Source organism: Danio rerio, chromosome 19 (assembly GCF_049306965.1).
Source record: "Danio rerio strain Tuebingen ecotype United States chromosome 19, GRCz12tu, whole genome shotgun sequence".
Classification (NCBI taxonomy): Eukaryota; Metazoa; Chordata; class Actinopteri; order Cypriniformes; family Danionidae; genus Danio; species Danio rerio.
In genome coordinates this window covers 48,880,342-48,907,500 of record NC_133194.1, presented here as the reverse complement: position 1 = coordinate 48,907,500, position 27,159 = coordinate 48,880,342, and the positions used below count along the sequence as shown (strand labels likewise).

Sequence of the window (27,159 nt, the reverse complement as noted above, 5' to 3'; positions counted from 1 at the left end):
TTTTAATTTTGTTTATTTTTAATTTATTTTATTTTTGTTGTATTTGTTTTGTTTATTTTTATTTATTGGTTTTTGTCTATTGATTTTGTTTTTTTATTCGTTTATTTTTTTGTTTATTGTATATTTATTTTTATTTACTTTTTATTATTTAAGTTTATTTTTTATTTTGTTTTTATATTTGTTTTTGTTATTGTATACTTTTTTATGTAATTTTATTTTATTAATATTTTATTATTTATTTTGTTTGTTTTTTTTTCTTTTTTTTCATTTCTTTTTTAAATTTGTTTTTGTTGTTCTTTTTCTTTTTTTTAATTCGCCCATAGATATATACATATCTATGGAATTGGCCGACTTCTCCAGGAGTTTATCGGAGACCTTTATTTTGAAGTTCTGCTCATTTCCTTTAGCAGCCGGAAGAGTGTCTTTGTTGTTAGAAATATGACAGAAGAATAGAGGTATGTTTTATGTTTTCTCTTTGCTGTTAATACTTAATTACAGTATTTATTTTAGTTATGTTAAATAGACATCGCTTACTGCATATAAACAGTTACTAACATCGACTCTAAAGCGGGTTTTCCGGTTTTTAAGCGCGAGGTGGAGTCCGTTCTGCTGTAACTTCCTAACAACTTCAGAGAGAGTTCACGTTTAACGGACACTAAAATATAAACGATCCCTCTAAATAATATTTACTTTTCTCTTTTGTCGTTGTACCTTTAAAACTGATGGAAAATTGTACGCTCAAACTCTTGATAGCCGATATGTAAGTAAGTGATTAATATTTTAATAGGAAAAGTAGTGTATGACCGTCAATACTAATATGTTGGTCTATTTGAAATGACTTGTAATGTTGGAGTTGTCGTATTTAAAGAAAAAAACTGACATTTCTATTTTATTCACCTGAGTTTATTCAAGTTAAAACACTAAATACACTCGCCGGCCACTTTATTAGGTACACTTACTAGTACCGGGTTGGACCCCTTTTTGCCTTCAAATTCAACAAGCTACTGGAAATATTCCTCAGAGATTTTGCTCCATATTGACATATAGCATCACACAGTTGCTGCAGATTTGTCGGCTGCACATCCATAATGCCAATCTCCTGTTCCACCACATCCCAAAGCTGCTCTATTAGATTGAGTTCTGGTGACTGTGGAGGCCATTTGAGTACAGTGAACTCATCGTCATGTTCAAGAAACCAGTCTGAGATGATTCAAAGTCACTTAAATCACCTTGCTTCCCCATTCTGATGCTCACGTTGAACTACAGCAGATCATCTTGACCATGTCTACATGCGTAAATGCATTAAATTGCTTCCATGCTAATGGCTGAAATATGCGTTAACAAGCAGTTGGACAGGTGTACCTAATAGAGTGGCTGGTGAGTATTTCTGTTTCTGAAGTAGACAATTTCGGGATAAATAATTTTGTTGTCCATGTCAAAAAGGAGATTTATTAATACATAGAAAGCATATTACATCCATTTAAATTGTTTAATGTTGAAAAGGTTCGCTGGCATTCTGTGAAATATATATATATATATATATATATATATATATATATATATATATATATATATATATACACACACACACACACACACACACACACACACACACGTTAAAATATATAGATACTGAAATACACATTACAATATGAAGAAAACAATACTAAACTTAGATTTAAAAAAAAAAAAATATATATATATATATATCTTTTTTATCACATATTACAATGTTTGCAATGTTTTTACTAATGTGAACTAAAATGACTAGTGCTTGTTCATTATTTAGTAATCACAGAATAACATTTGCCAATTATTAAAATCCAAAGTTTTTACCATTGATGTACTAAGTTACATGAACTAACTATGAACATTATTGTAATTAACAAATGTTATTAAAGATGATAAAATACTTTTTATTTATTTATTTTTTTTTACTAATTGACCATTCATTTATTCATTTGTTTTCCTTTGGCTTAGTTTCTTTATTCATCAGGGGTCACCATGGCAGAATAAACCTCCCAGTTATCCAGTAAATATCTTACACAGCGGATGCAATACTGGGAAACATCCATACACACTAATTCACACACACACACACACACACACACACACACACACACACACACACACACACATACGCTATGGCCAATGTAGTTTGTAATGCATGTGTTTGGACTGAGAATCCAAAGGAAACCCATGCCAACACAGGGACAACATGCAAACTCCACACAGAAATGGCAACTGACCCGGCCAAGATTCTAACCACTGAACCTCCGTGCTGCCAGTGTTGAATTATTGCTTTAAGTAAATGAGTGGTTATCAGTCTTAAAGCTCTAAGGTCATTTATATGCATGTGTACTGAGACAAAACAAGTGTGTGTTGTGTGTGTGTGTGTGTGGTTTAACCCTCATTGAAATACTCTGGAAAATCCCTGGAGTCTTACTAGGGGTCAATACAACTAAAATACTTATTTATTATTATTATTAATATAGGTTATATTTATGTATTTAATATAATTATTATTGCATAGATATTCAAATGTATTTATAAATGTATATATTTTTATATGTACATAAATATACACAGCACACAAACACACACACGTTATGTCTAAACAAACTTTTATTTTGGATGCGATTGCATTAATATAAACCCTTTATTGAGCGATGCAATGATACAAAAACACACACATTTCCCCAAAGCGAAGGGCTTATCATCTGTTTCTCTTTGGTTCTCATTGTTGCTTGGTGCAGTTCCTCAAACATGCTCTCTATATAATTACAGGCATGGTGCTTAAAGAGTTAATGACAGCTGGATCTAAAGAGGAGCTGCATGATGGGAAACCAAGAGCTAGAGGAGGTGTTTGTTGCTGTTATCCGACCAAAAAACACAACCAGCCTCAACTCCAAAGAATACCGTGCTAAATCCTATGAGGTGAGGTGAAATAAAGCGCAATCTGTGAACTTTAGATATGTGTTTGCAACAGAGTTCAATAATGACTCCAGTGCTTAAAAAGTGCTGCATCTCTTTTTCAACAGACTATTTCTGTTTGAATATCTACTATTTTTGCATTTAAGTTATTTATTTATTTATTTTCGTGCACATTTCGGTATCTAAATATACATTTTCATACAGATTTTACTTATCGAAGTTCCCCTGGAGGGAAAAGAGAAAAAGCGGAAGAAAGTGCTGCTTGGGACTAAAATCCACGCCGACAGTGACCGGACAAAGTCAATTCTGGAGTTTGTGGATGAAACCACCAAGCCCATATCCAATAACCAGGGCATAATAGGTTAGTGGTGGTCACAAAGGAGAGGTATTTGGTTTCATGAGTTCATCATTCGGCTCTAGTGTGCAATAATCAGCTGTTAAATAACTGCTCCAAGGCACATACAGTTGAGGTCAGAATTATTATAACCTTGTGTTAAATTTATATCCCCCCCACATTTCTAAACGTTTTAATAACTAATTTATAATCTCTGTTTTGTTTTATCTCAACTAGGTATATTAGGGTAAAGTTAGGGTAATTAGGCAAGTCATTGTATAACAGTGGTTTGTTCTGGAGACAATCCAACACTAATATTGCTTAAAGGGGCTGATAATATTATTAAATAAAAAAATTAAAAACTTCCTTTATTTTAGCTAAATAAAACAAATAAAAAAAAATTCTGGAAAAAAAAAATAATATAAGAAATGCTGTGAAAATTTCCTGAATCTGTTAAACATCATATGGGAAATATTTGGAAAAAATTCACAGGAGGGCGAATAATTTTGACTTCAACTGTGTGTGATGTTTTCTGCAGGGAAGCGTGTCGTGCACATGAGGAAGTTCCTGTTAGATGGAGACAGTGGAGGAAAAGAGGCCTCGTTATTTATTGTGCCAATTAATGTCAAAGGTAAGAATGCACACAAATGGCACATGCAGGATTACAGGATATTGTGGGAGATTATTACTATGTTACTAATGTAATATTAAAATTAAAATAACTCCTTTTAAATGTATATTTTCTAATGTAATTATTCTGTTGTTTTTAAATCAAGGATTGATTTAATTGATTGTAAAATACAGTAATGTAATGAAAAATGATTTCAATTTGAATTAAACTATTTTCTATTTAATTTTTTAATGTAACTTTTCAGTTTTGTTAATTAAGGATGGATTTATTTGATTACAAAATACAATTATATTGTTAAAAAAATTATTACAGCTTGATAATAATAATTTAACAAATAACTTTTTATTTGAATGTATATTCTTGTTAAGGTAATTTATTCTTGTGATGCAAAGCTGAATTTCTTGCAATTATTTGAGTACAGAACACAGTAATGTTGTTTGATAAATATTGCAATATTTCTTATAATATTTAAAAATAACTTTTTTCTATTTTTTTTTATCTATTTTCTAATGTAATTATTCTGCTTATTTAATTTATTAAATAAGGGTTTATTTAATAGATTACAAAATACAGTAATGTTATGGAAAATGACAGTTTTCTGTTTTAATGAGTTTTTAATGTAATTTATTCTTATTTATATATAATTTTTAGTTTTTGCAGTTTATCAAGGATGAATTTATTTGATTACAAAATATAGTTATATTGTGGAAAGTTATTACATCGTAAAATACTGCTTTGTGTTTTTTTTTTTTTTGAGTAATTTTTTAGTTTTGTTAATCAGGGATGCATTTATTTCATTGCAAAATACAGTTATATTGTCAGAAAATGATAACATATCTTTTCTATTTTAATGTGTATTTCCCAGGTTAATTTATTCCTGTGATGCAAAGCTGAATTTTCGGTTTTGTTCATCAGTGATTAATTTCTTTAATTTGAGTAGGCAGTAATATTGTGGAAAAATATTGCAACATGCTTTTCTATTTTAATAATATATTTTATGATTTAATTTATTCTTGATGCAAAATCTGAATTTTCAGTTTTGTTCATCGAGGATTCATTTCTTTGATTAGAGAATACAACAATATTATGGGAACTGGGCATCACGGTGGCGCAGTTGGTAGCACGATCGCCTCACAGCAAAAAGGTTGCTGGGTCGATCCCCGGCCAGATGGTGTTTCTGTGTGGAGTTTGCATGTTCTCTTGCATGTCAGTGTTTATGTGGGTTTTCTCTTGGTGCTCCGGTTTGCCAAACACATGCACTATAGGGGAATTGAATAAGCTAAATTGGTCGTAGTGTATGTGTGTGAATGCATGAGTGTATGGGTGTTTTCCAGTACTGGGTTGCAGCTGGAAGGACATCCGCTGCGTAAAACATATGCTGGATTAGTTGGCGGTTCATTCCGCTGTGGTGACCCCTAATTAATAAAGGGACTGAGCCGAAAAGACAATGAATGAATGAATTATGGGAACTTATTACAATTCATTAAGAATTATTATTAATAATGTTTCATTTATATAATATGACTTCTAATGTAAATTATCCTGTGAATCAATGCTGTTTTTTCAGTGTCACATGTTTCTTCAGAAATATTTCTAATATATTAATATAATGTTAAAGAAATGCTTCTTATAATTTAAAACAAGAACACTTGTGCTGCTTATTTATTTATTTATCTATTTATTTATTTTGGTGGAAGCTGTGATGCATATTGAGGATACATGAAAATGCGTACACCGAAACGGGATGTCTTGTTTTTGCCTCATATATTCTGCATATTATGTATTATATGAAAGTCATGACTTTATCCAAACAGCAATAAACTCTAAAGTATTTTCTGTTCTGTTGTAGACAACAGCAAGTCCGTGCATCACCCTGGGAGCCCCAGTTTCTACTGCCTTCAGGACATCATGCGTGTGTGTAGTGAAACCAGTGCTCATTTCTCCTCCAGCACCTCAAAGATGCTGCTCGCTCTCGACAAGTACGTTTGTGCATCATCACTGAAGTTTTGTCCCAGTGCACATGCATATAAATGACCTTTAGACTAATAACCACACATTCATTTCAGGCAATAGTTCAACCACGGTGGCTCAGTGGTTAGCACTGTCGCCTCACAGCAAAAAGGTCACTGTTTCGAGTCTCGACTGGACCAGTTGCCATTTCTATGTGGACTATGCATGTTGGTGTGGGTTTCCTCTGGGTGCTCTGGTTTCCCCCACAGTCCAAATACATGCACTATAGGTCAGTTGGGTGAACTAAATTGTCCGTAGTGTATGAGTGTGTGTGTGTGAATGTGAGAGTGTATGGGTGTTTCCCAGTACTGGGTTGCAGCTAAAAGTGCATTTGCTGCATAAAATATATGCTGGAATAGTTGGCGGTTCATTCCACTGTGGTGACCCCTGATAAATAAAGGGACTAAGTCGAAGAAAAATGAATGAATGTATGAGTGTGTGCGTGAATATGAGCATGTATGGGTGTTTCCCAGTACTAGGTTGTGGTTGGAAGGGCATCCGTTGCATAAAATGTATGCTGGAATAGTTGACGGTTCATTCCGCTGTGGCGATCCCTGATAAATAAAGGGACTAAGCCGAAGGAAAATGTATGAGTGTGTGTGTGTGTGTGTGTAAATGTGAGAGTGTATGGGTGTTTCGCAGTACTGGGTTGCAGCTAAAAGGGCATCCGCTGCATCAAATATATGCTGGTATAGTTGGTGGTTCATTCCAATGTGGTGACCCCTGATAAATAAAGGGACTAAGTCGAAGGAAAATGAATGAATGTATGAGTGTGTGCGTGAATATGAGCATGTATGGGTGTTTCCCAGTACTGGGTTGCTGCCGGAAGGGCATCCGGAGCATAAAACATATGCTGGAATAGTTGGCGGTTCATTCCGCTGTGGCGATCCCTGATAAATAAAGGGACTAAGCCGAAGGAAAATGTATCAGTGTGTGTGTGAATGTGAGAGTGTATGGGTGTTTCCCAGTACTGGGTTGCAGCTGAAAGGGCATCCGCTGCATAAAACATATGCTGGAATAGTTGGCGGTTCATTCCGCTGTGGTGACCCTTGATAAAGGGACTAAGTCTAAGGAAAATGTATCAGTGTGTGTGTGAATGTGAGAGTGTATGGGTGTTTCCTAGTACTGGGTTGCAGCTGAAAGGGCATCCGGTGCATAAAACATATGCTGGAATAGTTGGCAGTTCATTCTGCTGTGGTGACCCCTGATAAATAAAGGGACTAAGTCGAAGGAAAATGAATGAATGTATGAGTGTGTGCGTAAATATGAGCATGTATGGGTGTTTCCCAGTACTGGGTTGCTGCTGAAAGGGCATCCGGTGCATAATGCTGGTATAGTTGGCGGTTCATTCCGCTGTGGTGACCCCTGATTAATAAGGGACTAATGAAACTTGAATGTAGCTATTATTGGAAATATGCCACCTTTTTTACATTTATTAGACACATTAGGTGTATTTGCACAAAGTTTCAGTGTCGGTATCACCAATAACAGCCTGTGATTTACAGATCGACAGTACAAATAACAAATTTGACCTCTTCCCAACAGGGAAAAACTAGCAACAATCAAGAATGCATGATTATATGCTGTCAAGACTCAAAGATGTCCTTATAAAGGAAGTCAATGAGGCAAAAACAGCCACAAGCGTAACGTAAATGTAGTCAGTTTGAGCAATACTCAAGGGTTACTCAGTGTATTATTGTCTCTGTGTGTATCAGGTGGTTAGCGGAGCAGCACACTGTGCCTCACGCTATTCCTGCTCTGTTCCGGCCGGCTCCGGTGGACCGTGTGAAAACTAACGTGAGTAACCCGGCGTACGCAGTGGAGAAGCAGACAGACGGGACGCTGCACATGGGCTACACGGCTCTGGAGATCAAGAGTAAACTGATGTCTCTGGAGAAAGCAGATCTGTGCATCCAGAACCCGCTGTACGGCTCAGATCTGCAGTACACCAACAGAGTGAGGCTCGCTTTCATCAATATAAATAAAAAAATCATGACAAAATAAATATCTCCTGCATTGCGTCCATAGATTATACTGTTCATAATTCAGCAGGATACCATTCAGACTATTTGGGTTCTGTTGTTAACATGTGTAGAACATGCTGTGTGCTGTTGTTTGCATGTTAAAATGAATCAATATTTTAAAATGTAATATTTAATGTGTCAGTCACTAAATAGACGCACCAATTAATTTTTTTATTAAATGATAATTTAATATTAATCTGATCGGTTGACGGGTAATATTTGGTTCAAGGAGCAATGGTTGTCGATTGGGAAAATTAACAAAAAATAAGCATCCCTAATTCATTATATATATATATATATATATATATATTATACAGAAACAATGACTGTTTAATGGAGAGCAGATTTCTTCAACACATTTCTAATCATAATAGTTTTAATAACTCATCTCTAATAACTGATTTCTTTTCTCTTTGTCATGATGACAGTAAATAATATTTGACTAGATATTCTTCAAGACACTTCTATATAGCTTAGTGACATTTATAGGCTTAACTAGGTTAATTAGGTTAACTAGGCAGGTTAGGGTAATTAGGCAAGTTATTGTATAGTGATGGTTTGTTCTGTAGATTATCGAAAAAATATAGCTTAAAGGGGCTAATAATATTGACCTTAAAATGTTTCAAAAAATGAATAAAAACTGCTTTTATTCTAGCTGAAATAAAACAAGTAAGACTTTCTCCAGAGGTAAAAATATTATCAGACATACTGTGAACATTTCCTGAATCTGTTAAACATCATTTGAGAAATATTTAAAAAAGAAAAAAAATCAAAGCGGGGCTAATAATTATATTAATAATAATATATATATATATATATATATATATAATACAAATATTTAAGTACATGATATAATATAATTTCAATTTGATTTATATCAATTTGATTACACTTTTATATTAAATAAATATAATAATGAATACTATAATATATATATTTTTAATTTTATTTAAATCAATTTTTTTTCATATTCTAAATATTATTAGTTGTATATTAGTTGTAAATTTAGTTTTGGGATTAACTTTTGAAAAAAAACAAAAAAAAAACATGTGATAATATTCTCAGTTTTTTGGGAAATTTAGCTGAAGTATCACAATGAATGTTTAAAAAAATAATTACATTTCCAGGAAGGCTAATAATTTTGTAGGTAAAAAAAAAAAAAAAAAGATATATATATATATATTTTTTTATTTGTTATATACTTTTTGATATAAAAATTATTGTATCTTTTTGATTTTATTTACTATGAATTAATGTAAATTCATGCATTTATTCAGTAATTAGCATTTTGATGCTTTAAAAGAACACTTAAAAAGTAATGTTTACTGAGAAGGGGCAAGATTCATGGCTCAGTGGTTAGCACTGTGGCCTCACAGCAAGAAGGTTGCTGGTTTGAGTCCTGGCTGAGCCAGTTGGCATTTCTGTGTGGAGTTTGCATGTTCTCCACGTCTTGGCGTGGGTTTCCCCCACAGTCCTAACACATGCGCTATAGGGGAACTTAATAGACTGAGTTAATCGTAGTGTATGTGAGCCAATGAGTGTGTATGGGTGTTTCCCAGTACTGGGTTATGACTGAAAGAGGCATCCACTGAATAAAAAACAAGCTGGATAAGTTGGTGGTTCATTACGCTGTGGCGACCGCTGATGAATAGGGCGACTAAGCCGAAGGAAAATGAATGAATGAATGTCTACTGAGAGTTCAGCTTTGCCAACACATATTGAAAGATTTATTCAAATAAAAAGCCTTCAGTCATGTTTTTACAGTATCACTTTTATTTTCACAGTATTTTTGATGAAATAATATGATGTTTTGCAATTAATTTCTAATTAAACTCTTGTGTGAAGGTGGACAAAGTCATCATCAACCCTTACTTTGGCTTGGGAGCTCCAGATTACTCCAAAATCCAGATTCCAAAGAGAGACAAATGGCAGCACAGCATGACCAGCGTCACCGAAGACAAGTCAGTATATACAGTATATGCACACTAAATAATTTGATTCCTGAATTACACAGCAGTCCATTTGAAATAGAGCTGCACAATGTATTGCCTAACACTGAGATCACAATGTGCACATCTGCAATATTCACATATCGAAGAATTTTTAGTGTCTAGAATGGATTATTGTTGACCAAGAGCTTGTAGACTAATGCAAAAGATTAACCATTGAGTATTTGTTTATCTGTTAAACACATCAAGTGAGTTTATAACATTCAGGCACAAGAAACAATCACATATGTAGCTTTAAGAATAGTTCAGATGTATTGTTTGTAGTGAAAACATTAGATTTACGCTTGATTTCTTAATTCTTATGTCATTAAGATTGCACTTTTTTCTCTCATTTGTATTGTATCTAGTTCACAGATTTTAGTTAGTTTATAATAGTTTACGAAGATGCACTCCTCTATAAATTCACACCAAGCATTCTGAAATAATTATAATAAATGTACATAATCCATCTGGTGAAATATATTTCACATCACAATATATATAGCAGAAAAACTAAATATTGCGATATTGATTTTTTTCCGGTATTGTGCAGCCTTAATTTGAAGTCTTGGTTTGTTGTTGCACTGATGCACTGTTTGTCCTGTAGAGAGCGCCAGTGGGTGGATGATTTCCCTCTGCACCGAAGCGCCTGTGAGGGAGACACTGAGCTTTTGTCTAAATTGCTGGATGGCGGATTCTCAGTCAAACAGCTGGACAGCGACCATTGGGCACCCATTCATTATGCATGCTGGTATATAGATGTATTGTTTATTGCTGAAACTATTATGGATATGGTGGGCATTATAAATAAAATGCATTATTTATATTATTTATTATTATTGTTAATGTTTTTATTATTATTATGTCTTATGAATATTAGGAATTTTATAATAATATTAATAACAATAATAATGATGTTTATTATTATTACTTATTATTATTATTCTTTATTACTACTACTAATAATAATTATTATTACAAATGTTTTATTATTATTATTATTATTATTATTATTACTACTACTATACTATTATTTTTATTAATATACAATTATACTATTATTTAGGTTTCTTATTATTGTTATTATGTCTTATGAATATGATTATTATAATTATATAAATAATAATAAAATAACAATAATTATTATTACTAATTATTATTACTATTATTACTCATTATTATTGTTAATATTATTATCATTACCACATACTATTGTTACTACTACTACTAATAATATGAAATAATATTAATATTAATGTTTTTATTATTATTATTACTGTTATTATTTTTATTATTGTCTTATGAATATTATTATTATTATAATAATAGTTATAATAATAATAATATTGTTATTACTACTACTACTACTAATAATAATTATTAAAAATATTATTAACATTATTATTATCATTACTACTATACTATTACTACTACTTTTATTACTAATATTATTATACAATTATTATACTTGTATTTATGTACTGTTTATTATTATTATGTCTTATTAATATTATGATTATTATAATTTTATTAATAATAAAAAAAGACAATACGATTATTATTATTAGTAATTATTATTACTATTATTACTCATTGTTGTTATTATTATCATCATTACAGCATACTACTACTACTATTAATAATAATATTAATTGTTATTATAATTATTATTATTATTATTAATATTATTATTATTTTACTGTTATGTATATACTGTTCATTATTATCATGTCTTATGACTATTATGATTATTAAAATAATACTATTAATAATAAAACAATTCTAATTATTATTACTACTAATTATTATTACTAATTATTACTAATTATTATTATTATTATTATTATTATTGTTATTATTGCATCAGTTGCCTGTTTCATTAACCTCATAATGCATTCCAAACTTGTAGTATCCTTTTGCATTCAGGTCTGTAGTCTGTAGTCAGGTCTGATGTTTCTCTTCTTCCTCCTCCAGGCATGGGAAGGTGGAGGCCACTAAACTGCTGCTGGAGAAAGGCAACTGTAACCCCAACCTGCTGAACGGCCAGCTGAGCTCTCCTTTACACTTCGCAGCTATCGGCGGTCATGCAGAAATCGTGCAGCTCCTCCTGCAGCACCCAGAGATCGACAGAGTGAGGATTACTGGCCTTCGTCTTTAATTATGCTTTTGTTTAATGTTTTTAAAGATTCAGATTACGTTTGCTTTTACAGTCTTGCCTACACTTTATTTTTATACATTTTTATTATATATATATATATATATATATATATATATATATATATATATATATATATATATATATATATATATATATATATTATTTTAGAATATATTTGCCTGCACAAATTTGATTACAATGTCTTTAAAAACACTTAATAATAAAAAACATTTGAATGTATGTATGTTGTATATTCAAATGTTGTGATGCCTATTTAATGAAATATTGTTATCAATTTTAAGTCAATTTGGATAAAAGTGGCTCCAAAAGAAATTAAAATGTATTATATTTAGAAATATTTTGTTTATTATTTATTAGTATTTTTTTAACATTTGTATTTGTTAGAATTGTGTAAAATTTAACAGGACAGTTTCTATTTATTTTTAAATATATATATATATATATATATTTTTTTTTTTTTTCTTCTCCAATAGACCTTTTTCACGATGACGTCACTTCACTTCCCCCTATCGGCACCGCAGTGTATTTTTAGTTCTGCTTTACCTTTAATTAAATTGGAGACTTCTCTGGAAAATATTGACATTGTACATTGTAATTTAAGTCTATTACATGTGTCCAAATATTTCTCCTTCAATACTAAACTGCTTTCTGAGTTTGAAAATGATTCCTTAAGTTATTAGGAATAGGAATATGCTATTGCTTATCAAGAAAATTATATATTTGCAAACTTTAAACTTATTAATTCAGTTTATTTCCTCGATAATGGATTTATTTCCACTTCGATGCTGCTATGAATATAAATGTGTATTATTTGTATTGTGACTGTTCCAGCATGACTAAAATTCCTTATTAAATTTTCTCATATTGTCTGGTAAATATTAAATCTATAAATGCAATCAAGTTCATCATTATCGATCCATTGTTTTTTTTAACTTTCTCCATTTGAATGAATTAAGACCTTTATTTATTTATTATTTTTTTTTGGAACTGTGTTTTTATTAAAGTTTTTATAAACAGTATACAAATAACATTTACTTGTTTACAATCACAAAAAAAGAAAACAATTAGAAAGAAAATAATAATGGATAAAAATTATAATAGATAAATAATAGTGACAGCTTAAAGAAAAAATAAAAATAAAATTAATAAATAAAAAATAAATAAATAAAAATAAAAAGAGGGAGGGGGGGCTAAACAAACAAACAAATAAATAAATACACTCCAATATGAAGGAAATTAAGACCATTAGACAGTGTCCTGCTTCCACCTACTGGGTGGTTTTAATTTAATATCTGTATACCTTTTACCATAATTAATACTAAGTTACAAATAATTTCCTAATCTAATAATACTGCATTTTATTGTAATAATTAAAATGCAGTCTTCTTATTGTTAGAAAACAGCCATCGTGAGCATCTACCCTTATCTGTAGTAAATCAACAGCTGACTGGGTGAATTCTCTATGGGGAGTTCTGTGTAGGCGGAAGTAAAGATACAATGCCTGGAGAGACACCGCGGGACATCATGTGAAAAGGGTCTATAGCAGAGGTCACCAATCTCAGTCCTGGAGGGTCGGTGTCCCTGCAGGGTTTAGCTCCAGCTTGCCTCAACACACCTGCCTGATTGTTTCAAGTATACCTTGTAAGAGTTTGATTAGTTTGTTCAGGTGTGTTTGATTAGGGTTGGAGCTAAAATCTCCAGGATAATGGCCCTCTAGGAACAAGTTTGGTGACCCCTGCTTTATAGGCTTTCGCCATGAATGTAGTCATAGTAGCTTACATGAGGCTTCTAAATAAACAAGCATGAATCATTGCATCGAATGAAGACGTCTTTAATAGTAATTCTCTTGTAATTTCCAGCACATCGAGGACCAGCAGAAACGATCGCCGCTTCAAGTATGTGAAGAAAACAAGCAGAACAACTGGGAGGAAACCGTGAATCTCCTTCAACAAGCCAGCAATAAACCAGTGAGTGTAAATCCTCTGTGTTTCTGCTCAATCCTACAGATACTGAGATTCATATTTAATAATTTAAAAAATCATGATAATTGTAACGAAGGGTCTGACACAGAGGGATCCATTTGCAGTATATTTATTAAACAGAGTTTAATAACAATAAGCACACAGATGTTGCTTGTGTGTGAACTCACATAAAACACAGTAGTATCAAGTCGAAGGGCTGGCGGCAGGCAAACACTGGGTGAGCAAGCTGGCATGGGTCAGAGGCTGGCGGCAGGGATCAAAGTCGGTATTCAGGCTAGGGTTCAGGGCAGGCGGCAGGCAAGACAAGGTCGATATTCAGTCCAGGTAAGCAACGGGAAAGCAGGCAAGGATATGGAACGCTCAGTAGTGTTAGCCGGGGCAGAACAAGACTTCGCACTGAGGTGAGTGTGTGTGCTGCTTATATGTGTGAGCGTGGTGATGAGGAGATGTGCTGCAGGTGTGTGCAATAATATCCAGCTGCAGGCCCGCAGAACCACACACGTTTTAGGCACACACAATCTAGGACACACCATTTAGGCAAACCATATATGGTAACTAACTCTTTAGCATTATCGCCACCTATTGAATTTCACAAATATGGATTCCCATTTCAGTCATTATTATTATTATTATTATATCGTAACGATCATTTTAACATCTCTGCAGTTTCTGAGCTCAAATTATGTAAATAAAAATAATTGGACACTTATGACTTTATTCATGTGTCCACATACACAAAGAAAACATTATAGACCGTCTAATTGTTGTATTAAGTGTAACAAACTAATTCAAGATCTAAATATTATCATGCTTGGTTAAAATCACTTTGTTGTAAAATATAAAAAGCAAACAATAATATGTCACTTTAAAATTAATTATCCTACATAGTTAATCAACTGATTATCTTAACTGATTACAATTAATATTTAATAATTACATATATATATATATATATATATATATATATATATATATATATATATATATATATATATATATATATATATATATATGGATGTGTGTGTGTGTTTGTATATATTTACTTATGTTTTTTTATTATTAATTGTTAATTTGTTCCTATTGCTATTTTTTTTTGTTCAAAATCAATTTATTGCTTACTATAAATTACTACAGTATTAAATGTGGGAAATCATTAATTAAAAGGATATTAAAAAATTAAGCTAATAAACACTATTAAATAGCATTAGTAAAATATTAATATAGCGTTATACATTTGTTACATGTAAAAAGATTTTTATTTCATATAATGTATTATTGCCTATATTAACTTGCTATTATTTCCTTCATCATGAATTAATCCATTATATAAATTAAACCTGTCCAAATTAGATCGTTCAGCAAGGCCAGCAAACGAGTATCTGCCATATTATTGTCAGATAATAAGGACTGATCAGCTATAATGACTGATTAAAAACTGTTCAGTCTATATTGAATGGCGATCGGAATAATGCTCCCCATTCGGCCATCTCAATCGCAATATTTGTGAAATAAAGTAAAGTAAACTCTAATGTTTATTGTGTACAATATTTATCAATCATATATATCAAAATATATATCGATGACGATGTTCAAAAAGACGTTAATAACATTAACATCCGTCGTAACCATATATGGTTTGCCTAGATTGTGTGTCCTAAATTATGTGTGCCTAAAACGTGTGTGGTTCTGCGAGCCTGCAACTGGATATACCTCAGTGTGTGAGGCAATCAGTCAGTGGGGATGACGTAATGTTTAGAAGTCCGGTGATGATGACCTCTGCTGGCCAGCGAGGGGAATGACTGGAACCGAGTCGGTGACAATAATAAACATGCACACTCTCAATATCATAGGCTGTTCAAAATATTGTGATTGTTTGCTATTATTTAAACTTTTCGAGTGCTGTTTAAAGGACCGGGAAGCGCTTTGAAATATGCATTTTGTTTTCAATGTTTGACGTTCTGTTGTATTTTTTACTAATATTAATATAGTACCTATAATAGAACTGGCTGTTTTTCTCACTGTTGATTTTAATGTATTAACTAGCAAGTCTTATAATAATTATTTTAGGATATAATTATTTTGCAATTTAATTTGGTTAAAACATTTGCAACTCTCGACATATATATTGTAACACGGGGAGTGGCACAGACAGAGTTCTGATCCACATGCAGGTTTATTCGGCAGTCAGGCAAGCAATGGTCAATACAGGTGTATAAAGGCAATCCAGAACCGTAGTCAAAAATAACAGGCGAGAGGTCGGAAAAGACAAACTAGGCTTGGTCAAAACACGGAAAAACAAGACAAGGTAACCGCGTTGTAGTGTCACTAACAGGTAACAAGACTCAGCAATGAGTGTCTCAATGTGAGCTGTTTATATGTGTGTGTAATCAGTTCTTGAGCAGCATCAGCTGTGTGTATGCAATCAGTCAGGATCAGGAACCGGTTGTGTGTGTGTTGCATGACTGAATATGTAGTCCATTTACAAGCAGATTTGTTGTCCTATGTGTGTGTGAGTGTTTACCAGCGACCTCTGGTGGTTAGATCGCTGGTGATCATGACATATATACAATAAAGCAATACATTAAGTATTTTTGATTAATATTTATATTATAGCTGTTAACAGTGTCTTTAAAAATTAATTGATCTTCACTGCCTGAAAACGGCTTTTCATCTCGTTTTGCGCTTGAACAGGTAAATTGATGCTGAAGTCTATTTAACAGATCGTATTTGAATTACATTACAATATCGATGCTGTAAAAGAATCCGTATGAAATTGATCACATATTAATCACATAATACTTTTAATGGAAATTTACCTGTGGCTGAAAAACACTGTGTATAAACACAATTAATTACAAAATCTGTTCCTTTCAGTACGAGAAGGTGAGGATTTACCGTATGGATGGATCGTACCGCTCTGTGGAGCTGAAGCATGGGAACAACACCACCGTGCAGCAGATCATGGAGGGCATGAGATTATCACAGGAGACCCAGCAGTATTTTACCATCTGGATCTGCTCCGAAAACCTTAGTGAGACACACATGTCACAAAACACAGGCAACAGAACTCTCTAGAGATGCATGATATTGAAGTTTTGCATATGCCAATGCTGATACTGATGGATTTTTGTTTGTGTTGTTTTTTCTTTGGGGGAAAGTGTAGCATCTGACTTGTGAGTTTTATGACACCAGTCAATGCTTAATTTATGATAATTTATTCATAAAATTAAATATATTCGTATTCTATTTTATGTTATTAGTATAATAAAAATCTAGCCTAGAGCACTGTATGTTGTCAAAACAAGCCTAGAAGGCAGTCTACTGTTCAATTTAACCTGTAGCGCCATCTGCTCTTAAAAAGTAGCTGTCTTCTGTCAAAAACTAGCCTAGATTGCTGTTCGCTGTTAAAAAGTAGCCCAGAGCAACGTCTGCTGTTAAAAACTAGCCTAGAGTGTTGCCTGTTGTTAAAAACTAACCTAGAGCGACATTAAAAACTAGTCTAGAGCGTCGTCTGCTGTTAAAAACTAGCCTAGACCTAAATTGAAATATAGTCTAGAGCCCCGTCTGCTGTTAAAAACTAGCCTAGAGGGCTGTTTGCTGTTAAAACTTGCCTAAACTAGACTAGAGTGCCATCTGTTGTAAAAAACTAGCCTAGAGCCACATTTAAAACTAGTCTAGAGTGTCGTCTGCTGTTAAAAACTAGCTTCGAGTGTCGTCTGCAGTTTAAAATTAGCCTAGACTGACATTAAAAACTAGTCTAGAGCACCGTCTGCTGTTTAAAACTAGCCTAAACTAGCCTAGAGTGCTGTCTGCTGTTAAAAACGAGCCTAGAGCGCCATCTGCTGTTAAAAACGAGCCTAGAGCGCCATCTGCTGTTAAAAACTAGCCTAGAGCGACATCTGCTGTTAATAACTAGTCTAAAGCGACATCTGCTGTTCAGAACTAATCTAGAGCGTCGTCTGCTGTTCAGAACTAGTCTAGAGCGCCATCTGCTGTTAAAAACTAGCCAAGAGGGCCATCTGCTGTTCAAAACTAGCCTAGAGCGCCGTCTGCTGTTAAAAAAAAGCCTAGAGGGCCGTCTGCTGTTCAAAACTAGCCTAGAGTGCCGTCTGCTGTTAAAAAAAGCCTAGAGCGCCGTCTGCTGTTCAAAACTAGCCTAGAGCGCCGTCTGCTGTTAAAAAAAAGCCTAGAGGGCCGTCTGCTGTTAAAAACTAGCCTAGAGCGCCGTCTGCTGTTCAAAACTAGCCTAGAGCGCCGTCTGCTGTTCAAAACTAGCCTAGATGGCCGTCTGCTGTTAAAAACTAGCCTAGAGCTCCATCTGCTGTTAATAACTAGCCTAGAGCGCCGTCTGCTGTTCAAAACTAGCCTAGATGGCCGTCTGCTGTTAAAAACTAGCCTAGCGCTCCATCTGCTGTTAATAACTAGCCTAGAGCGCCGTCTGCTGTTCAAAACTAGCCTAGAGCACCATCTGCTGTTCAAAACTAGTCTAGAGCGCCGTCTGCTGTTTAGAACTAGTCTAGATGGTGTTATTTTGTTATCAGATTAGTGATTTAAAGTTGGCAATCTAAAACAGTAAATCTAAATCCCCATACAGGTAAAATGCACCTCAATGAACTGACTGCTGACCTGATTTACCTGAAAGCACAAATTAAACAGACGATTAAATCCCTGCAGACATGAAGTCAATGCAGGCTTATTGGCAAGACATATCGGTACATCACCATTTATCGGCCCGATATCGATATTTACATTTCAAGTCATTATTGGCAGATTTATTGAGCGGTCCAGTAATATCATACATCATTAGAACTTTCTTCTCCGTCACTTCTGTCCATCACATCAGATTGCGCTTTATACTTTTCTTCCTGATTGGTTTGGATTTATGTTTTGATGCTGGGATGTTTTAGGTCTGCAGCTGAAGCCGTACCACAAGCCCTTGCAGCACTTACGGATGTGGAGCGAGATCGTGACGGATCTCACTGCTCTGGATCCACAGAGAGAAAGTCCACAGCTCTTCCTGCGCAGAGACGTTCGGCTGCCTTTAGAGGTCGAGAAAAAGGTTTGCGCCTTATCATTGGGATTTTGTCTGTCTTGAAAGTATGAATAGCTATGCTTTCCACTTTAAGTAACTTTCCGACTACTTCATATCATTGAAGTACTATGCTGTGCCACGTTAACAAAAATTATATATTGAAATAATATAGCAAAATATAATATAACTAAAGTAAAATTTCAAATCTGGTCTTAGTTAGTGTATATATAAATAAATAAATAAATAAATAAATAAGTAAATAAATACATATATATATATATATATATATATATAGATATAGATATATATATATAGATATATATATATATATGCGTTCAAAATCAAATTCTCCCTACTATATATATATATATATATATATATATATATATACATACACTACTGACAAAAAAAATACTTGTTGTCGATCCTAGTTGTAAGAGCAACAAAAAATAACTTAACTTCTAGTTGATCATCTGGTAAAGTGTCAGAAGGTGCATTTCTCTGATGAATCATCTGTTTAGCTGCATCCCAATCATCGCAAATACTGCTTACGACCTACTGGAACCCGAATGCACCCAAGATTCTCACAGAAATTGGTGAAGGAAAAATCATGGTTTGGGGTTCATTCAGTATAGTGGTGTGCGAGAGATCTGCAGAGTGGATGATCAACATCAACAGCCTGAGGTATCAAGACATTTGTGCTGCCCATTACATTACAAACCACAGTAGAGGGACAATTCTCCAGCAGAATAGCGCTCCTCATACTTCAGCCTCCACATCAAAGCTCCTGGAAGCAAAGAAGGTCAAGGTGCTCTAGGATTGGCCAGCCCAGTCACCAGACATGAACATTATTGAGCATGTCTGGGGTAAGATAAAGGAGGATGCATTGAAGATGAACACAAAGGATCTCGATGAACTCTGGGAGTCCTGCAGGAAAGCTTTCTTGTTGATTTGAAAATGAAGGGTTAAGTAATGTGTGAAGTAACTAATCGCTTTTTATAATGTCAGCATGAGATTCTGAAAGCTACTTGGAGTCTCTTTCTGCATTCAGCTGTGAAATTCATGTTTTCTCTCCTAGGTTGAAGATCCGCTGTCCATCCTCATCCTATTTGATGAAGCTCGTCACTGCCTCCTTAAAGGTTTCCTCTCGACGTCAGATAACAAGCTAATCACGCTCGCAAGCCTCCTCCTGCAGATCATCTACGGAAACTACGACAGCAAGAAGCACAAACAGGGCTTTCTAAAGTACGCACTTTACTTATATTCACTATTGTCCTTTTTTTTTAAATAAATAAATATAGTAACACTTTAATTTAACCAGTTAAACTCTGCATAACTTGTACCGGGTCCATGACGTCATTGACTTTCGCTTTAAGATTTAAAGGGCTAGCAGTGCACCAGACCCCCGTAAGTGGTTTCGTTTGAAAGTGTAGAATCTATATGTTATGCACATATGCATCACTTTGGTTTTTATTCTACTGTATAAAAGTTATTTACACTTAAATACACAGTATTTTGGAGACCCGAGCTGGGTATTGAACATTGGTTCATTTTCATATTTTTCATATGACACATGTACAAGTTATAGCTCAAATGAAAGCTCTTGCCGGTGCTCATACGGTTCTAGCATTCGTTTTACTGAATTATATTAACATATCAATCAGTTGACGAATGAATCGCTGTGTTTCCATGGCACAGACGTGAAAACAATACATTTATGGTCAATAAGCAGCCCCAGATAGCACAGACAGCTGTCATCTCTTACCTTATCTGTGCGCTTCAGGGCCATTTCTCCTCTGTTTTTGAGCTGATGTGCATAAGTAATCCTTTTATATGTCTGACGTGCTCCAAACACAGTGAATTATGTTTGATCAAACAAAACAATAGTGAAATATGAAAACAATGATCGATCCCTGTGGCTTGTACAGCACCTCTCATCAGTTGGAATACAATAACTTCTGCATAGATTATGGTGGAGACATTTTTCTTTTTTTCTATGATTACAGACATGTGCAGGAACCACCAACATTAATTACAGCACGCTCGACCACACACAACCTAAAATATACACTTTCAAATTTGAGTTTATAAAAAATAATACAAAAGCGCCTCTTTTTTTAGGTGTTTATTATAACACAGACAACATATACAGATATTTTAAAATCTTTCAATAGTGTTTTATAAAAATTCAAAGGGTTTCCTTTAAAAAGCTACCGTTTTTTTTGCATTTACACCTCTGCATGTGGATTTGGGAAGCTTTTAAATTTGGGTAGGCAAAATCCAGGCGGAAATCCCAAAATAACAGCAGAGTTTAACTGGTTAAGGTGGCATAGTTACATGCACTTAGTAAAGTAGTTGGTAACACTTTACAATAAGGTAGTATTAGTTCATGTTAATGCATTTACTAACATGAAGAATACAGTTATTACAGTGTTTGTTAGTAACGCTAGTTAATGAAAACAAAGTTGTTCATTGTTAGTTCATGTTAACTCACAGTGAAAAGTTTACTCACAGTTAACATTTGGATGTGTAATTTATGTAATGCATTGGTAAATGCTGAACTATGATTAATAAATGCTGTACAAGTATTGTGCATTAGTTCATGTCAGTAAATACATTAACTTAAAACCTTATTGTAAAGTGTGACCAAGTAATTGCAATAAATTATGTATAATTACATGTAACTAACCCTAAATATAACCCCAACCATATAGTAAGTACATGTAGGTTCAGTAGTTTAATTAACAGTTAAATTTAAGTTTAACCATTAATATTTCTTATTTAATGCAGTGAGGAAAACCTGAAATCCATAGTTCCCATTTCAAAGGTCAAGAGCAAAGCACATCACTGGACTAACAGGATACTTCACGAGTACAAGGTGAGTTTCATTTCAGAACATTATGATTATTAATAATATTGATTTATAAAATTTTTGGGGGGAAATGTGATGCATCTTGAAGTATGATAAAGTAAAACAGAACTGGATTGAAATATATACAGCATCTTGGATGCTGCTTCCGTACCAAATCATAATTACAATCACCTGTTGACATCACCCGTTTTAGGTCACGTCATAATTTATCCATAATTTATCTAGATTGCTCCTGTCACAATGTTTTTTAAAATGTGTTGCAAGAACCAAAATTGAAAACTGTATTCATATTTTAAATTTAAAAAAACAATAAAAATCACGAGGTACACATTAAATAATGTTTGTTGTAGTGTCTGCAGTGAAATACAAGTCGAAGTAAACTTAAAAATCACTACTTATTAAGGAGGTGAACTCATCTGTTTCGTTTTTATTAAGTTATATTAAGTCTGCATAATTTAATGCATGGCCACTTGAGTGACAGCTAGGTCTCGCTGGTCGGCAGCATATCATTCTAGCTGATTAGCTGCTGAACTCTGCATATACATCGGATTTTTGTTCTGTTTTATGCGGCTTTACACACTCAATTGCCTTTTGAATTAATTTCCTACAATTATATCAGATGATATGGCATGCTGTGTGCACTAAATAGTGCTCACAAACCATTTAGGTGTCCTCCATTTCCCAGTTGAGTGAAATTATATACTTGTATACCATCTCTCTAAATGTATTTGTTTTGTTTAAGATCATTCATAATGTTCTTTAGAGCTGTAATGCACTCCAGAATCTGTCAGATTGATCAGCTGTAGGCTCTAGAACAGTCATCTGAAGCGTTGTCATACAGTGTCATGCTGGAGTTCATCAATAGTCTTACATTTACTAACACAGACTATATCTGAAGTGTTTCGAAGCATTTTGTGTTTTCCTCTTGTCGAAAAACATCATAAGAACAATGTTTAGTGGCTCAATGTGTTACAGCAGTGTTTTTAAAAGACTAAACACTTTATTGATAGACGCTGCGTCCGAAACCTCATACTTTCGTACTATATAGTACGCTAAAAACAGTATGCGAGTCTAGTAATACGTCTGAATTCATAGATTTCAAAAATCAGTATGCGAGAAGTATCCGGATACTTCTGGCGAGATTCTGAACTGCGCATCCCATGCATGCTGCGCTATCCCACGATCATGAATGGGAGTGAAGCGACGCAACTGACGCAGGTAGGTCACATGACCAAGACAAAATGGCGGATGTAGTACGAATTCCATTCATACTTTTAACATTCTTACTGTACAGAACAAACTTTTCTAACGGCCGAGTAGTACGTTTAAATTCCATGCAGTACCTACTGAGTAGTAGGCGGTTTCGGACACAACCAGTGTACAACCAAGCACATGTGGTCAGAACACAAACGAGTCACAGGTAATGAAGTATTAAGCGTTTCTCCCAAAGAAAAGCCCGTCTAAGCGAAACGCTAGCAGGCGTCTTAAGCTCCGCCTCTTTTGCCTTGTTTGGTCACCCTTAGTCGCACCTTAGAGCGATGACGCGTGAACAAAAGGGCAACGGTTGGCCACGCCTACTTGTAGCTTCATTTGCATTCTTCAGAATCCTATAGGTGACGTCATGGATACTACGTCCATATCTTTCACAGTCTATGAGTGTACATCTCTAATCCTACCCAATTGCACACTCAGAAGTAGCTAATCAGATTGGCTTCAACTTTAAGTGCATGGAGACAAAAATATCTAATATCTTAATAAGCTGCAAATCAGGGATTTGCGGAGCTAAAAGTCATAGTTAATGATTTATTTATAGGAAGAGTTGTACCTTAAAAAAATTGTGATATTTTCAGTAATGCCCACCCCAAGTAAATGTTTTTAATGAATGCCAGCTCAGTCCTCTTCTGAATCTGCTCTGTTTTACTCTGTGTCTGTAGAGTCTGAGCACTAGTGAGGGTGTGAGTAAAGAAATGCATCACCTCCAGAGGCTCTTCCTGCAGAACTGCTGGGATATTCCTACTTATGGTGCAGCGTTTTTCACAGGACAGGTCTTCACTAAAGCCAGCTCCAGCACACACAAGGTGATCCGCGTGTATGTGGGCGTCAACACCAAAGGCCTGCATCTGATGAACATGGAGACAAAAGTGAGACTTCAACCACTCATGGATGCTTTCACAAAACGGGAAAAATCTAGAGGAGCATAGCAAAAATACAGTGTAGTTGAAATTATGTAGTTTGACATTTTTTGCAATAACTTTACTTGAGTGACCAAACTGTTTTATTTAAATGAACCAACATTTTTCCCTCTATATTCACTGAGAAATTGATTAAAAACATTAGTTGATGTATTCATTGTATTTATATTTATACACACACACACTCACCGGCCACTTTATTAGGTACACCTGTCCAACTGCTCATTAACACAATATTCTAATCAGCCAATCACAGGGCAGCACCTCAATGCATTTAGGCATGTAGACATGGTCAAGACGATCTGCTGCAGTTCAAACTGAGCATCAGAATGGGGAAGAAAGGGGATTTAAGTGACTTTGAACGTGGCATGGTTGTTGGTGCCAGACGGGCTGGTCTGAGTATTTCAGAAACTGTTGATCTACTGGGATTTTCACGCACAACCATCTCTAGGGTTTACAGAGAATGCTCTGAATAGGAGAAAATATCCAGTGAGCGGCAGTTCTGTGGGCGCAAATGCCTTGTCAGAGGAGAATGGCCAGACTGGTTCCAGCTGATAGAAAGGCAACAGTAACTCAAATAAGCACTCGTTACAACCGAGCTCTGCAGAAGAGCATCTCTGAACACACAACATGGCCAACCTTGAGGCGGATGGGCTACAGCAGCAGAAGAGCACACCGGGTGCCGCTCCTGTCAGCTAAGAACAGGAAACTGAGGCTACAATTCACACAGACTCACCAAAACTGGACAATAGAAGATTGGAGAAACGTTGCTGCTCTGATGAGTCTCCATTTCTGCTGACACATTCAGATGGTCGGGTCAGAATTTGGCATCAACAACATGAAAGCATGGATCCATCCTGCCTTGTATCAGCGGTTCAGGCTGGTGGTGGTGGTGTAATGGTGTGGGGGAGATTTTCTTGGCACACTTTGGGCTCATTAGTACCAATTGAGCATCGTGTCAACTCCACAGCCTACCTGAGTATTGCTGCTGACCATGTCCATCCCTTTATGAGCACAGTGTCTCCATCTTCTGATGGCTACTTCCAGCAGGATAACGCACCATGCTATAAAGCCTGAATCATCTCAGACTGGTGTCTTGAACATGACAATGAGTTCACTGTACTCAAATGGCCTCCACAGTCACCAGAGCTCAATCCAATAGAGAAACTTTGGGATGTGGTGGAATGGGAGATTTGCATCAGGGATGTGCAGCCGACAAATCTGCAGCAACTGTGTGATGCTATCATGTCAATATCAAGTGTGCCGCAAGCCTACGTTTGAGTGAAGGTTTCGGCCGTTAGATCGCCCCCTGGGGGCTGGCTGCAGTACAAGTCATAAAGCCCGCCTCCTCCGTGTTAATGAAGGAGACTTGAGCCCAAATAAAAAAAAATATTACACTTGCAATAAAATGTCCCGAAAGATAGTTCTGGTCGATTAAGGCACTGGTTATTGTGCTGAAATAGGTGCAGATCTTCATTTTTGTAAACAGTTTGTTTTTAGCAGTAATTTAATGCTGGGCGTGTCATCGTGATTGACAGCTGTGATTGACAGTTTCTCAAAGCGCGGCGTCTGAGCTTCGGCAGGAGACTGAAGTAGACTGAAATGTTATTATTCGATTTCTGTGTTATTTTACTATGACAAAATGAGTTCAGCAGTAAACTATAGTTTCTGACATACATGATCCTGGTGGAACACTGTTTATTCGCTAAGTTCAGGGCTTTTTTCGGGCTTTATTAGTTTGCTGATACACGCCTAGCCACCCAGATAGCAAAACACAGTTCCGGCTAGATTCTCGCCTGCCGGAGACTTATCTCTTAGAGCTCAGACTGACTAATGTTACCTCTGCTGGACCTACTCCGGATGCCTGGACTCACTGCCCGATTCCAGTCCGAGTCAATCGAGCCAGATGCGGCGGCCGAGCGAGCAGGCGCTGCCGCATGTGAGCCGGAATCAGCCCGCGACGCCGCGAGTAAGTTATGCGCTGCGGCCTGGAGCTGGCGCGATTGAATATATAAAACCCTCATATTTGTTAACGTTATTACATCCATTTGTGTTGATATGACAGCAAACGCATGCTGAGAAGTTCGGGGGGCGTAGTTGATTTTACATAAAGCGTTTGATTGGAAGCTCGACTCTGCTCATTTTCGCGGCTCCTCCTCTGGCTCCATCAGACAATCCTTCTGCGCATGTCTGGCTCCAATTTCAGCAGTCTTTTGCGACAGTTTGTGCCCGTCAAGCAGGCGTTTTGCCCTCAAGGCGTTCAATGGGAAAAAGGGCTGTCGCGTCGTCCATATTTTTTACAGTCATTGGTCAATATGCATGATGAAGAGCAAAATCTCTGAGGAATATTTCCAGTAGCCACAAAGGATTAAGGCAGTTTTGAAGGCAGCTAGTAAGGTGTACCTAATAAAGTGGCATGTTTTCACTGCATTTGTCTGTCTCAGGTGCTTCACCTCAGTCTGGAGTATGGGACATTTATGTGGCAGCTGGGTCAGGCTGATCAATACGTGCAAATCCACAGTCTGGAGAACAAGAAGAACTTTGTCGTTCACACCAAACAGGTCCGCCCCTGCTTCACATCTCTACATTCATTGAGCCTCATAAATGAAGTTGAACTAGAACCTAATGGCGTTTGTGTTGTTTTTCTGTAGGCTGGTCTTATCGTGAAGCTGCTGATGAAGCTGAGTGGACAAATTGCACCAAACGACAGAGCTGTGTCTGATAAATATGCGTATGGGTAACCAAATCACACACAAGCTTGTTCATTTTAGTTTTAGTTTTTATTCTTATGCTGTCAGAAAACTAAATGTTGTTTATACCAAAAGGAGACAGTTATACATATTATAAATGTGTTTACCATGTAATATTTTCTTACTGATATTATTTGCATTTTATAATGTCATGATAGACTTGTGCTTTTAACCGTTGTTGTAAATATGAACAGTCATTTTAATAAAAAAAATGCACAAAAAGTGAACAAA

General features: G+C 35.1%; 1 protein-coding gene across 4 annotated transcripts; it reads left to right on the top strand.

Moving 5' to 3' along the window:
* Positions 1 to 411: 411 nt before the first annotated feature.
* On the top strand, positions 412 to 27,159 carry krit1 (KRIT1 ankyrin repeat containing). 4 transcript variants are annotated; one of them, NM_001317001.1, is made up of 17 exons: positions 412 to 455; positions 2,788 to 2,937; positions 3,139 to 3,295; positions 3,807 to 3,899; positions 5,749 to 5,878; positions 7,625 to 7,865; positions 9,779 to 9,894; positions 10,529 to 10,672; positions 11,896 to 12,052; positions 13,960 to 14,067; positions 16,957 to 17,113; positions 18,990 to 19,141; positions 20,193 to 20,359; positions 21,905 to 21,992; positions 23,921 to 24,127; positions 26,623 to 26,739; positions 26,830 to 27,155. In NM_001317001.1, the coding sequence occupies exons 2-17, from the start codon at positions 2,836 to 2,838 to the stop codon at positions 26,917 to 26,919; spliced, it is 2,226 nt and encodes a 741-aa protein (NP_001303930.1). In that variant the 5' UTR covers positions 412 to 455; positions 2,788 to 2,835; the 3' UTR covers positions 26,920 to 27,155. The 4 variants fall into 4 exon arrangements, 1 of the variants encoding a protein (NP_001303930.1); XR_012394469.1 differs by having other exon boundaries at positions 427 to 455; positions 23,921 to 25,438; positions 26,507 to 26,739; positions 26,830 to 27,159; XR_012394470.1 differs by having other exon boundaries at positions 427 to 455; positions 16,957 to 17,791; positions 18,448 to 19,141; positions 26,830 to 27,159.

Bases quoted from the DNA above. Each gene is read 5' to 3' on its own strand.
- krit1 (NM_001317001.1), top strand. From the start codon at position 2,836: ATGATGGGAAACCAAGAGCTAGAGGAGGTGTTTGTTGCTGTTATCCGA. The intron at 7,866-9,778 runs GTGAGGCTCGCT...TCTTGTGTGAAG, and splicing joins ATCTGCAGTACACCAACAGA to GTGGACAAAGTCATCATCAA. The intron at 17,114-18,989 runs GTGAGACACACA...GGGATGTTTTAG, and splicing joins GATCTGCTCCGAAAACCTTA to GTCTGCAGCTGAAGCCGTAC.